The sequence below is a fragment of the Echiichthys vipera genome (genome assembly GCF_963691815.1).
Source record: "Echiichthys vipera genome assembly, chromosome: 10".
NCBI lineage: Eukaryota > Metazoa > Chordata > Actinopteri > Perciformes > Trachinidae > Echiichthys > Echiichthys vipera.
In genome coordinates this window covers 9163199-9175029 of record NC_139835.1, presented here as the reverse complement: position 1 = coordinate 9175029, position 11831 = coordinate 9163199, and the positions used below count along the sequence as shown (strand labels likewise).

Sequence of the window (11831 nt, the reverse complement as noted above, 5' to 3'; positions counted from 1 at the left end):
TTAGGCCATTAGCTGTTTTTGATATCTAAAAAAAACCCTAAATGAGATGATACAAGAGTAGAATATGTGCAATATTGCAACTAGATGGAATTCATTTATGATTGATTATGTTTCTTTACTCTCTAATTTCAGTGATAACTGTTATTCCACATGCAACACTGTCTTAATAAATCCTAATACCTAAACAATCTGACAACAGCTGTCTATGCTTTCCTATGTGATGTTAATTGTGTTACTGAACAAAACTTTGGTCTTTAGGTGGTACGTCTTGGCATGTTTGAGGTTCAGTCCCAGAAGCTTATCCAGACACTCGTCAAGCGTGCTCAGGAGCTCCAGCAGAAACTAGTTACTCGGATGCTACAGGACCATCAGGAAATCAACAAGAAGTCAGTTAGTGCGCTGGTTTTACATTCTTTCTCTCCACGACTGTTTGCATGTGTTACTGAATTAGGCTCTTCCTCTCACAGGCTCTGTAATGAATTTGAGATGATTGCAGAGAAGGCATTGAGTACACCAACTGACACTCAAAGACTAATGGAGCTTCAGGTAACTAACTCAAATTCTTGTCACACAGACCAGCTTGGTGCAGTGTTCTAGAGTGTGTACAATTGTCCTACACACATTTTGTTCACAAGGCATTTAGGCATGGCATCACACATTAAAGATCTAGTCAGTAATGATAGATGAAAACTTTGCATGTTTTTGCTCGCACCTACCTAGTAGCTTAGGAAGGTAACTGGACTGTGGCAATGACAACAATTAATACTTTCTTTTTTAAAGTTGAAATATTATGACCACTTTTTAGGATTGCACTTGTATTCAGAGTTTCTAGTAGAATATGTTTTCTTGATACTTCAACAGGTCCTCCTAGCTTGGTTATAATGTTGCATGCATAACTTTTCCCCACACAAAACAAAAACCTGACCGATTTATCGGCTGATATTGGCTTATCACCCAAAAAAGCCCAGCTTGATCTGATTGGTCGGTACTGTAGCAGCACTTTATACCAATATATACTGTAGTATAGCTGTGCCATCAGAACCATACAAATTTCTTGTCAGCTTGTTCAAAGACACAGTTTCTGAATACAGCATTTCTCTGTGGCTTTAGCTTTTAGATACTTTCAGTAATTATGTAGCACCTTGACCTGCTTTAAAATAAAAAGATACATGGAAATCCCACTTCTTACAACTTTTTTGCCACAAAGGACATGAAGTACTCTCCCAGTGTTTGAAATTTCCTGCCATTCCATCCAGGCCTTCATGAATAGGGTGAAGACAACAGAGATGCCCCTGTTGGAGCAAAGATTGTCAGACTCCAACGCACAATTATGTTTCCTGATGGACTTTGTCACCCTCTCACCATTGGACATGGAGCTCAACACGCAGACCTTCCAGTGGTGTAAGCGTATGCCATCCATCTTTAAGGAACATCAACAGATCATTAATGAAAAGACAGAGGAATATCAGAGCGGCCTTAAGGTCAGTGTTTCTACTGTTGTCTATTGAAATATTGATTGTGTTGTCCAGTGTTGACTGGAATCTGGAGGTTTTACATCAGAACTGTATAGCTAAATATTTGGTGAACCTGAAGATTTATTTGACATGCAGCTCAGCAATGTGTCAATAAATGCTTTCACTACAGTGAAAAGGTTACTATGGGTACTAACATCATCACTCATGAATACAATTGGGGTCATTGAATTTCCATTGGAGTTCCAGTCAGACCCAATTTATGCAGATATTCAAATACTCCATTTCAAAAAAAGTGTAAATAACACATTTGACACTTGTGGGTACCCATAGAGCCAGTTTTCATTCAGATATCTTGAGGTCAGAGGTCAATGGTCCCCTTTGAACATGGCCATGCCAGTTTTACCTCGCCAAAATTTAGCCTAACTTAGGAGTTATTCAGCCCACTTCCTGACAAGCTAGCATGACTCTGTACCGTGGTTAACGTAAATGTAAAATTCATTGTTACAAAACAAAGAGGTCACGTCTGTGTGTGCATTCCAGTTGTGCCGCGACCACTTTGTGGAAGAGCTGGAGAGCTACAGTGTACAGGTGGAGGAGTTTATCACGTTTGGTGAGCTGACGGATCTCAGCAAGTATTTGAAGAAAGCCCAGGCCCTCAATGGTAAACTGGAATTAGCCATGGAAAAGGTAAATGAGGATTTCAGTAATTAAAAACATAGCATACAATATGAGTAGAGAAAAGGGAGGTAACTCGTAATCTGTAGCAACAGCTCTGTTTTATAAAAGCTATGGAGAGTGACAGTATGCCAATATTGTAGTAAATCATGCAGACAAAGCTTAGGTAAACTGATACACGAACCATGATGATACATAGCATTAAGTGTCTTTGTGTGTATCAGTGCAACCCACCTTACAGGGTGTATAAGATCTGCATTTGCGGTATGATTCAAGGCTGAGTATAATCAGAGTATAATCAGTCCGACTGAAGCGGATATTTGCACTAATGCAATTTAAGGTTTACAGTGCTTATGTGAAGTGGCTTGTGTTTTTAGTACCTCACTAACATTAGAGAGCAGAGCTGTATGAATTGGTGGCCATGGATAGACTTCCCTCTCATTAAAATGACTACATTGCATTTGAAGCTACAGTATGTGTCTTTAAATATTTAACCTATAGAGGGCAGCATTGGCTGTAAAAATAACTTGTATAAGAGGATTTGTGGGGTTTTTCACATCCATAAATAATATTTATTTCTTATCCCTCTATCTTTTCATCCATACTTTCAACGTTTCTTCCACTCTGGAAAGATAAATGATTTCAATCTAGAAGAGGAAGCCTATGGCTGGTCTGTTTCCCAGTACCCACAGCGTAAGAAGATCCAGGACAAGCTCACACCCTTCCTGCGTCTCTATGAGACAGCCACTGACTTCCTAAACCAGTATGAACAGTGGCTCCATGGACCACTCTTGGGTGTAAACCCAGACAAGGTACCAGAATCTAGAAATTACTTTAACTTTAATAATTTAACCATCAAGCACTTCACAATAAGCAGGGATATACTGTATGTTATATTCATTACAGCTTCAGCTCTGCTTAGAATGACATCATACATAGTGAACTTTGTATACTGTGATGTTGTAGGTTTATTTTTGTTCCAGTGGACCCAAGATAAATTGAGTGTCAGCAGTAACAGAGCAATCTGGGTATAACGCTTTGTTTGAAAGTCTGTATACTTCAAAAGCTTTGACAGCTCTCTCTCTCTCTTCCTTTAAACAATCAGCTATAATATTTAAAAAGCTGCCTCTACACACATTTCAAGGATTCCAGTCTTTTTAGTTTAATTTGCTGTATCCCCATAGAATTTATGTGAAATAAGCTTTCACTTGTTAGAGCCAGGGACTTCACAAACACACTCATCTGCCCCAGTGCCCTGCTCCCCACTGTTTGATTGACATACAGTATATGTTTGTGTCTACCCTGATGTGTTAAAGCAAAACAACTCTAATTAGCTCCTTTTATAGCAGCCAGTAAGCCAAGCCAGTTCTTCTTTTTTTTATAGAATCTTTCAAAAACATAGCACTTCAGAGACCTTTATATAAGACAAGGGCATTAAGACAAGATCTAAAACACAAGGCAATATAAAAAAACACATATAGATAGGATTTTTAAAACAGTAACATGAAATAAAAAATGAAAATGAGTTAAAAGTGAATAAAATTCAGTGCAGTTACAGTGCAGTGTGTAAATGTACTTCACAGGATACTAAAGAGATTAATGATGACTCAGTTCTCATGAAGCCAATCAGCTGTCACTGACATAGCTCAAGCCCTTGCAACGCGTAAATCTAAATGGAAAGCAGTCTTCAGTCTTCTTAATTACACCTGTGTCTACTTTTTACATTATAATTGACATATTACTGTAACATGGCTACTATGAAAAAAGCATATGGTACTCATTCTAGTTTAAATACTCTTCTTTGCTTACACTACTACCCTACGTTCTCCCGCAGACTGTATATTAAGCATGCAGCTCACTATTGTCCCAAATGACATAAAAAAACAAAAATAAATACATAGTTTTTAGAATACTTTTGAGTTTAGATACTTATCTATACATTGCTTAATGATAAACACTGATGTGTCCTGTTCATCTGTGTCCCTTTCAGAAGTTTTGTAATCCAGCCTGGAACCGTAGTGTCCCTCCCAGAGACTTTGTACAGTTCATTCATTCATAATCGCAAATCGATGTGACGAGCACTGCATGCTACAGACATCCTGTGTGTTTAGCCGGAAAGCTAACTCTTGTACCTTTCATATTTTCGTATTGAAGCCTTTTCATTAGACCCATTTATGTTTTATCCCACAACACATTACTGACAATAACAGGCTTAGGTTGGCAAGAAGTAGAACACTTGGAAGCAAAAGTTCTCCCAAAGATGCCATCCAAAGATCAGTTGTGATGGCAAGAGCATACAATATCTATGGTAGGGAGTAGAAGAGAGTGGAAGACATTGACTAGCAGCAGTCAAAATATGAGTAGAGTCATGAAAATGTGAATGTAAATAATGTGGCTATACACCTTTGTGCATTTGGAAAGTATGTTAAGGTGTGCATCCAGAGTGCATTGCATTTATGTATGTATATATATATAAATAAATAAATTTTTAAAAAACATTTTATATGTTATTACATTTATATTAGCTATCGTAACATGGCCAATTTAGAGGAAGTGAGTGCTTCATACATTGAATGAATGCTGACCATCCCTGCTAGCAACCAGCTAAAACACCATAGCCAACCAGCTAAAATACCATAGCAACAACTTGATACTGCCATAGAAACCACCTGGAACACCATAGCAATAGCTCAGCAACCACCCTAAACATCCTCACCATCATGAAAACTTTTTCAATCACCCCAGTCCACCTACCCATTCTCTACCAACTTTGTGATAGCACATAACTTTAACTCACATCTGTAAATTCTTTGTTATTGATATTTAAGCTGCTTCAGGTATTGAAATAGCAAAATGGTCAGTTACACCAATATTCTAAAGTGTGCGGAGGCGAGTTACTATAGCATATGTATAAAAACATAGAGCCACAATACATATACTGTTTTTGGTATGATATACAATTTTATTACATTGATTCAGGTGACTATTAATTCTTACTGTAGGCTGTTTTTCTCTGGTGTCTATATAATGCAAAACTCCACCAATGTAGGTCGAAGGGGATGTTGGTAACTACTGGCGCACTCTGTACAAGCTGGAGAAAGGCTTCAGTGATGTACCAAAAGCCCTGAGCATAGCCACCACTATGAAGACTAAGGTGGAGGACTTCAAGGAGAACATTCCTTTGGTGCAGGTAAGACCCTAACAGACACATTTAATATCTATAGAAGTCACTATGACTTTAATTTAAATTACTTTAGAAACATATTTATACACATTATCTTGAATCCTAATTTAAATTTAAATTTCTTTCCACTAGATTATGTCTCGTGTAAGAAAAGAATGATTCTATTTTTTGTACTCTATTTTTGTACCTTTATAGGTACTGTGCAACCCAGGCCTGCGTGACCGCCACTGGGATACCATGTCGGAGGTGGCTGGCATCTCCCTGCAGCCAGCTGATGACCAGGCCTGTGTGGCTCACTTCCTATCCATGCACCTGGAACCGCACCTGAGCAGCTTCGAGGGCGTCAGTGAGGCAGCCAGCAAGGAGCACTCCCTAGAGAAGGCCATGGAGAAAATGGCCAGTGAGTGGGGTGACATGGAGTTCAGCCTCCTGCCCTATCGAGAGACAGGCACCTCGATCCTGTCATCTGTGGATGAAGTGCAAATGTTATTGGACGATCACATTGTGAAGACACAAACAATGAGGGGCTCGCCCTTCATTAAGCCGTTCGAAGTGGAGATACGGTAACATATAAGAAGATTTAGTTGAGCATGATTTTGCTTGTTTAAAAAGCAATTCACTAATGTTATGGAGGAATTACACATGGTAGGGCTAGTTGAAAGTTAAACGAGGAGACCTTTAAAGGTTTTGTTGCTTAAAGCAGAAGTCAGTAACGTTATATGAAAAATATGTTTTTTTCAACTGTTGTCATAGTCTGACAGCACTATGAGCAAGACAATCTGTGTAAAAGGCATGTACCTCTGTGGGGTGCTTCCTCTGTCTGCTCCTAATGGCATCTGCTAGATTCCATTGCGCCCAACCAACAACTACCCAGAGCCGAGAAGTCTCTGGGTAGTTGAATGAATGTGAGATGAATGGTAGAATGCGAGAAATAGGCATTACAGTAACAGAATTGTGATTCATATTTGATCACTGTGAGTTTGCAGTCACTGACACTGCTGCAGAGACTCCTCGGCTCTCAGTGTTTGTTGTTGGTCGGGCACAGTGGAATCTAGCAGATGCCATTAGGAGCAGACTTGGAGCAGACAGAGAGAAGCAGCCTGATGCAGAGGTGTGTGACTTTTACACTGATTGTCTCTGTCACAGTGCTGTCAGGATTCAGTGACAATGTCAGCAAATATGAAAAAAACTTCCAACTTTGAAAGTTACCAACTTCACCTGTGTTGTAGGGCTGCAGTTATGTTACCTCCTATTTGCGCTGGGTGATATTGCTGTGTTCGATGAAACATTATGTGTGTTTTATGAATATTTTGGACAGGACACACAGACTGAAACATCCCATGAGAAGCGATCTGAAACTTAAGGACCAAACCCAAGTTTTTCTGTCTCAGAATTGTAGTTTAAGATATATTTTGTGAAATAACGGTTTCAATTGAGCATACTGTAGAATTCATTCATTACTTTTCAGTCTTTTTCTGAGTTGAGCAAATGACGAAATTTCCCCCTGCCATATAATTTGTGAGATTATTGCAACATTATGTTGCTTCCACGCACAGTTTGACACAGGATTCCCTGCAGCTTTCAAAAATGTATTGTGCCATATTTGGCAGGATGCTAAAGCAGCTACTTTAAAAAAACATTTATGAACCTTTTAATGAGAACTGAGAACTTATCTAGCCATCAGTTAGCTTTGTGGGTGGGAGAGGATATTACCACGGTGAGGATAAAGAAATTGGTTGTCAGTACATTGAACAAGTGACTTTTTGTGACAATCCCAACTACCTTTGAGTGCATAGCTACAGTTTAGAGGATACCTGGCATTAAGGGGTTTAGAACAATGTATTTGCAGAAATATAATATAATATCATATTAATAACTATGTTTTCATTAGTTTATAATCTAAGAATTGTTGGGTTTCTGTTACCTTAGAACTAAGTGTTTATATTTACATATGGATCGGGTTTTTTTCTTTCTTTCTTTTTTTCCCACTATGGTGGGGGCATGACCCACCCTAATTGATTTTAATTTCCCCTACTCTGCCTCTGATTGTCTTATCTGGATATGGCTTGATACCTCCTACACACTTATTTTGGTTGGTTCCTATTCCAGGTCACATAGACCTATATATCACGATGATGATACATAATCAACTGACCATAATGAGCTGTAGTTGTGTCCTCCATCTGTCCCTAACTTTGTATTTCCACTTATACGTACTTATCTCCGCCTGTAGGGAATGGGAGGGCAAAATGCTGCTGCTCCAGGAGATCCTGGATGAATGGTTAAAGGTGCAGTCTACTTGGCTCTACCTGGAGCCCATATTCAGTTCCCCAGACATCATGACTCAGATGCCTGAGGAGGGTCGCCGTTTCACAACTGTCGACAAAACCTGGAGGGAAACCATGAAACAAGTTTCACTGGTAAGTTGCTTCATTTATTTTGTTTTGTTATGTTTGATTTTGTTTTTTGAGATTTTATTGTTAATTAATACATGGGACTTGGGTCTGTGGAGCGCATGATCCTTAGGTATCTCAAAACTGACCCTCTTCTATTGGCTGACCTTTAGTTCCAGGGACATTTAGGTAGTGAAATACCTTAGCTCCAAAGAGGAAAGGAAAATGTTGGTTGACTAAAACCTAATGGCCAGAGAAAATGATTGCTACTGTGGGTGATATATCAGTGTTGTATCAAACCCTATGCCTGTTGTAATTTTCTCTACATGTCCCTACCATTATAGAGTGGGCTTGTCACTCAAAGAAAATAACTACCCTTTTCAAATAAACCCAAACTCACTTATCACTCATCTCACTTATCTTCAACCGCTTATCCCGGATCGGGTCGTGGGGGCAGCAGCTCTAGCAGGGAACCCTAAACTTCCCTTTCCCGGGCCACATTAACCAGCTGTAACTGGGGGACCCAGAGGCATTCCCAGGCCAGTGTGGAGATATAATCTCTCCACCTAGTCCTGGGTCTTCCCCGAGGCCTCCTCCCTTGAAAATGATTGCTACTGTGGGTGATATATCAGTGTTGTATGAAACCCTATGCCTGTTGTAATTTTCTCTACATGTCACTACCATTATAGAGAGGTCTTGTCACTCAAAGAAAATAAATACCCTTGTCAAATAAACCCAAACTATAAAGTCTCAAACTAAATTTTTAGGACAGACTCAATCATTTTAACATTTTCATCACCAACTAAAAGTAAATCGTTTTAACAGTAACAGAATGAATAGTTGGAGGAGATTCATACAGTGATGTACGTCGCAAGAAAAAGAAAAGAAAATCATAGCATCACCCAATTAAATATGTGTCGAACAGGACCACATTCAAGAATCCAATTGGTGTATTGACTGTACAAAACCATTTCCTACAGAATGATTGCAGTATTTTAATCATTTATATTCAGCTGTGAGATAATGATCCCTGTAACTACAGACATTTCAGTAATTGGAAAAAGAACCAGTTGCGGATATGTATGTTGTTGCAGTTAAGCTAATCAAGAACTTCAGTTTGGCTTGATGCCAAAGTTTATTTTTCCATTAAAAAGTTACCTGCAACAGAATCATTCACTGTCAAAGTGAGAGCTCATTCAACAAGTAATGGTGATTAAGTATTTAGGGAAACTTTTAGATTCTCAGTTAATTTTGAGTAGCCGTGTAAACAATTGCTTGACACCTGACTATGCCTTGTTGTTTCTAAATTCAATGGTCCAGATTCAATCTGTCTTATAGTTTGGCTGCCTGGTCCCAGGCCAACCAGTCTGTAATTAAATCCATAGAGTGTCTTTACAATCTGGTCTTTGATAGCACATAAGGTACCATCATTGGCACATTTTAAGATTTTAAGTTTTGCAGAATTTATGGATTTTCATTATGTAAAGCTTCTAGGTACAGGTGTTTCAAATTAGTAACTATTAACACTATGAATCTTGCACTGGATAACTGTTCATTAAATAATAACATGCTGCAAGCTTTATTAGAAAGTTTACTGTTCACATCAGCAGAAATCTGGTTTTAATGTTCAAAGAAAGCAAATTAGGTCAAACTGAAAAGGATTCTGTTTTCTCTCATGACTGTTAACACAATTAGTAGTCCTGTGTCTTAAAATACAGATCCAAATTCAAGTATGACATACACAGTTTAAGCCTGGTTTATTCATATTTAGGCAGTGTAACCATTAAAATATATTGTTGGTCTACAATAAGACCAAAATCAACAGATAGCTCTAACTTGTATGACAGCATAATAATTACCAGATTGGTTGAAACAAATAACTGTCACTCTAATGACTGAGTGAGAGTGAAATACAGAGGAAATCAAGAGGCACAGAGGCAAACAATAGAAGCAGAAAGGTGTATTAAGACTGAGATAGGTAGGGAAAGACAGTACAGAGAGAGTTGGGAATCACTAGGAAAAGACAGAGGGCAAGACAGAAACAACAGAGCGAGGGTAGAAAGTGAGTGTTGCACCAGTATCCTCAAAGAGTTTCCAAAGGGTAATTGGCGTCCTCAGTAGACCTAGAATGGGACGCATCAATTTCAAGCAGTGTCCTCCAGAAAGCCCAGCCTGACTGCACCATCAAATAGAAATTATGGATTTTGTCTGGAAGGGGCAGGGGCGTACTGAGCCACAAAGAAAATGAGGTCACTAAGGGACAGGGAGCCTATACGCACACATGTGCACGTGCACCGTCCAGTCTACTTTAAGTTGCGTACACAGTGTTATGGAGCATGTTGTTCGGCACAAATGTTGCTATAGTACTTTTTACACTTGCATTTGTGCTTATCAAGAAGCTTGAGGAAAATAGGGCCCTGTTTCTTAAAGTAGAAGAATGTACTGAATTCTGAGGGGTATTCAGTGCGTTCTAATTTACAACTTCAACATTATGGCAATGTTAGACTTCTGAGGAATTGTTATGTAAAAATACAATTAATTCTACGGATAAACTAAACTGGGACTATATACGGTATCATTTATAATACGTATTTGATGTAATCAAAGTTATTTAAGTTAAATGTCAGGCAACATTTAAGATATGGGTACTGAGGTCCAATGTCACACATGGATCCTTTTGTTAAATGTTTGCCGTACACAAGGAACACACATAAAAGCATGTTATTGTAAGCTTCTTATCCAAAGCGACTTACAATAAATGCATTTAACCACAAAGATGCCACCCAAAAATGTCAAGAATCGTAGATAAACTTAATCAACTAAGAAAAAGTATGACTGCTTTCAGGTGCTACATTTTAGAATAAATAGATAAAGAACTTTTTTGTTTTTAAGTCTGAACGGGTGAGTTTTCAGCCTGTAATAAAAAAATGCTAGGGGTCCTGCTGTCTGCTGAGGAGCCAGGAAAGTAAATAGTCAGGATTTTGTTGAGTGGTAGCTTGGCCCCCCTCGAAGTGGGGGAAAAGCAAACAGTTTGGCAGTAGAAGAGCGGAATAGACGGGTGTATGGTTTAAATAGCTTTGTGACAAGACATATTCATAATGTGTATGATTTACCTGCAGATGTTTTTTTATTGTTACCTGCTGTTTGATTTCTTATTGAAACAGCAAATATGCTATTTGATATTGCCATTTTCTTCCTTAGAAAGGTAATTATGTATTTTCAGGGTACTGAAAATTGTCTTTTTTTTTCAAATGAGTAGGCCGGCACCTGCTTTTCTTCTTACTATTGCTTACTGTTTCAGAATAGTGATCAGAAGAAAAGGTAGCAACTCCTACTAGCAGGAGAGGAATTCTACTTATTTTGCTTTTTCTAGTCTCCTAGAATAACCTTTTAATGCATATCCAAAACAGTCCTAACAGGTTGTTATATCCTGCAGCCCTCCTTTTTGTTGTGTGTCTGTCTGATTAGGACAGTTGCTCCTCCGGGTAATGTTTTGATCATTTAACGGTTGCACCTCATGTGGGAAAGGGGCAGTAGTGAGATATCACTAGGTGTGATCACAAATGATAATAGTCTGTTATTTGTCTCAGTGATTTTAAAATCAAAATGAATAATACTTATTGTTTTTATTTATCTCCATTTTAAATATTTCAACTAATAATTAGAAAATGCTCAATACTAAAGATTAAGATTATTAATTATGAAAGGAATAATAAGATTTACACTCTGCTGTTCTTCTGCAATCACCAGTTTCTTGTTATGTTTAAAGTGGGTGATTCTAATTCCCCCTACCATGTAGGCCAGTTATAGGAAAAACACCCCTGCGCATAGGCGTACAGTATACTGCATCAAAATCTTGACATATAACACATCCCTTCATCTCCTCCATGGCATTGATCAGCAGTGCATGAAATTGGAATCATCTCAACTCCATACTACCACAGAACAGTGCAAACAAAAAGGCAGGCTACTGTGCAGCTCTCCTACCCAGAAAACACTTCAGGGTTTTTTCCAGGCTGTTGTTATCAGATCAACCACTGGGAGCTGCTCAAGATCCACTGATCTTCGGGCGCCCTCCAGCCTCCACATGTTCATTTTCCTTCA

At 38.6% G+C, this 11831-nt stretch overlaps 1 protein-coding gene across 1 annotated transcript in view; it reads left to right on the top strand.

Moving 5' to 3' along the window:
- The window catches only part of dnah7 (dynein, axonemal, heavy chain 7), a gene marked incomplete at both ends in the record, with an annotated part of 95715 nt that overhangs the window by 6137 nt on the left and 77747 nt on the right, over positions 1-11831 (top strand). Inside the window, 8 exons of the mRNA XM_083922144.1 lie at positions 259-386; positions 468-546; positions 1257-1481; positions 2016-2162; positions 2783-2962; positions 5200-5340; positions 5530-5897; positions 7568-7754. Of these exons, the coding sequence (XP_083778270.1) occupies positions 259-386; positions 468-546; positions 1257-1481; positions 2016-2162; positions 2783-2962; positions 5200-5340; positions 5530-5897; positions 7568-7754 (1455 nt within the window). The remainder of the gene's footprint in view (positions 1-258; positions 387-467; positions 547-1256; positions 1482-2015; positions 2163-2782; positions 2963-5199; positions 5341-5529; positions 5898-7567; positions 7755-11831) is intronic.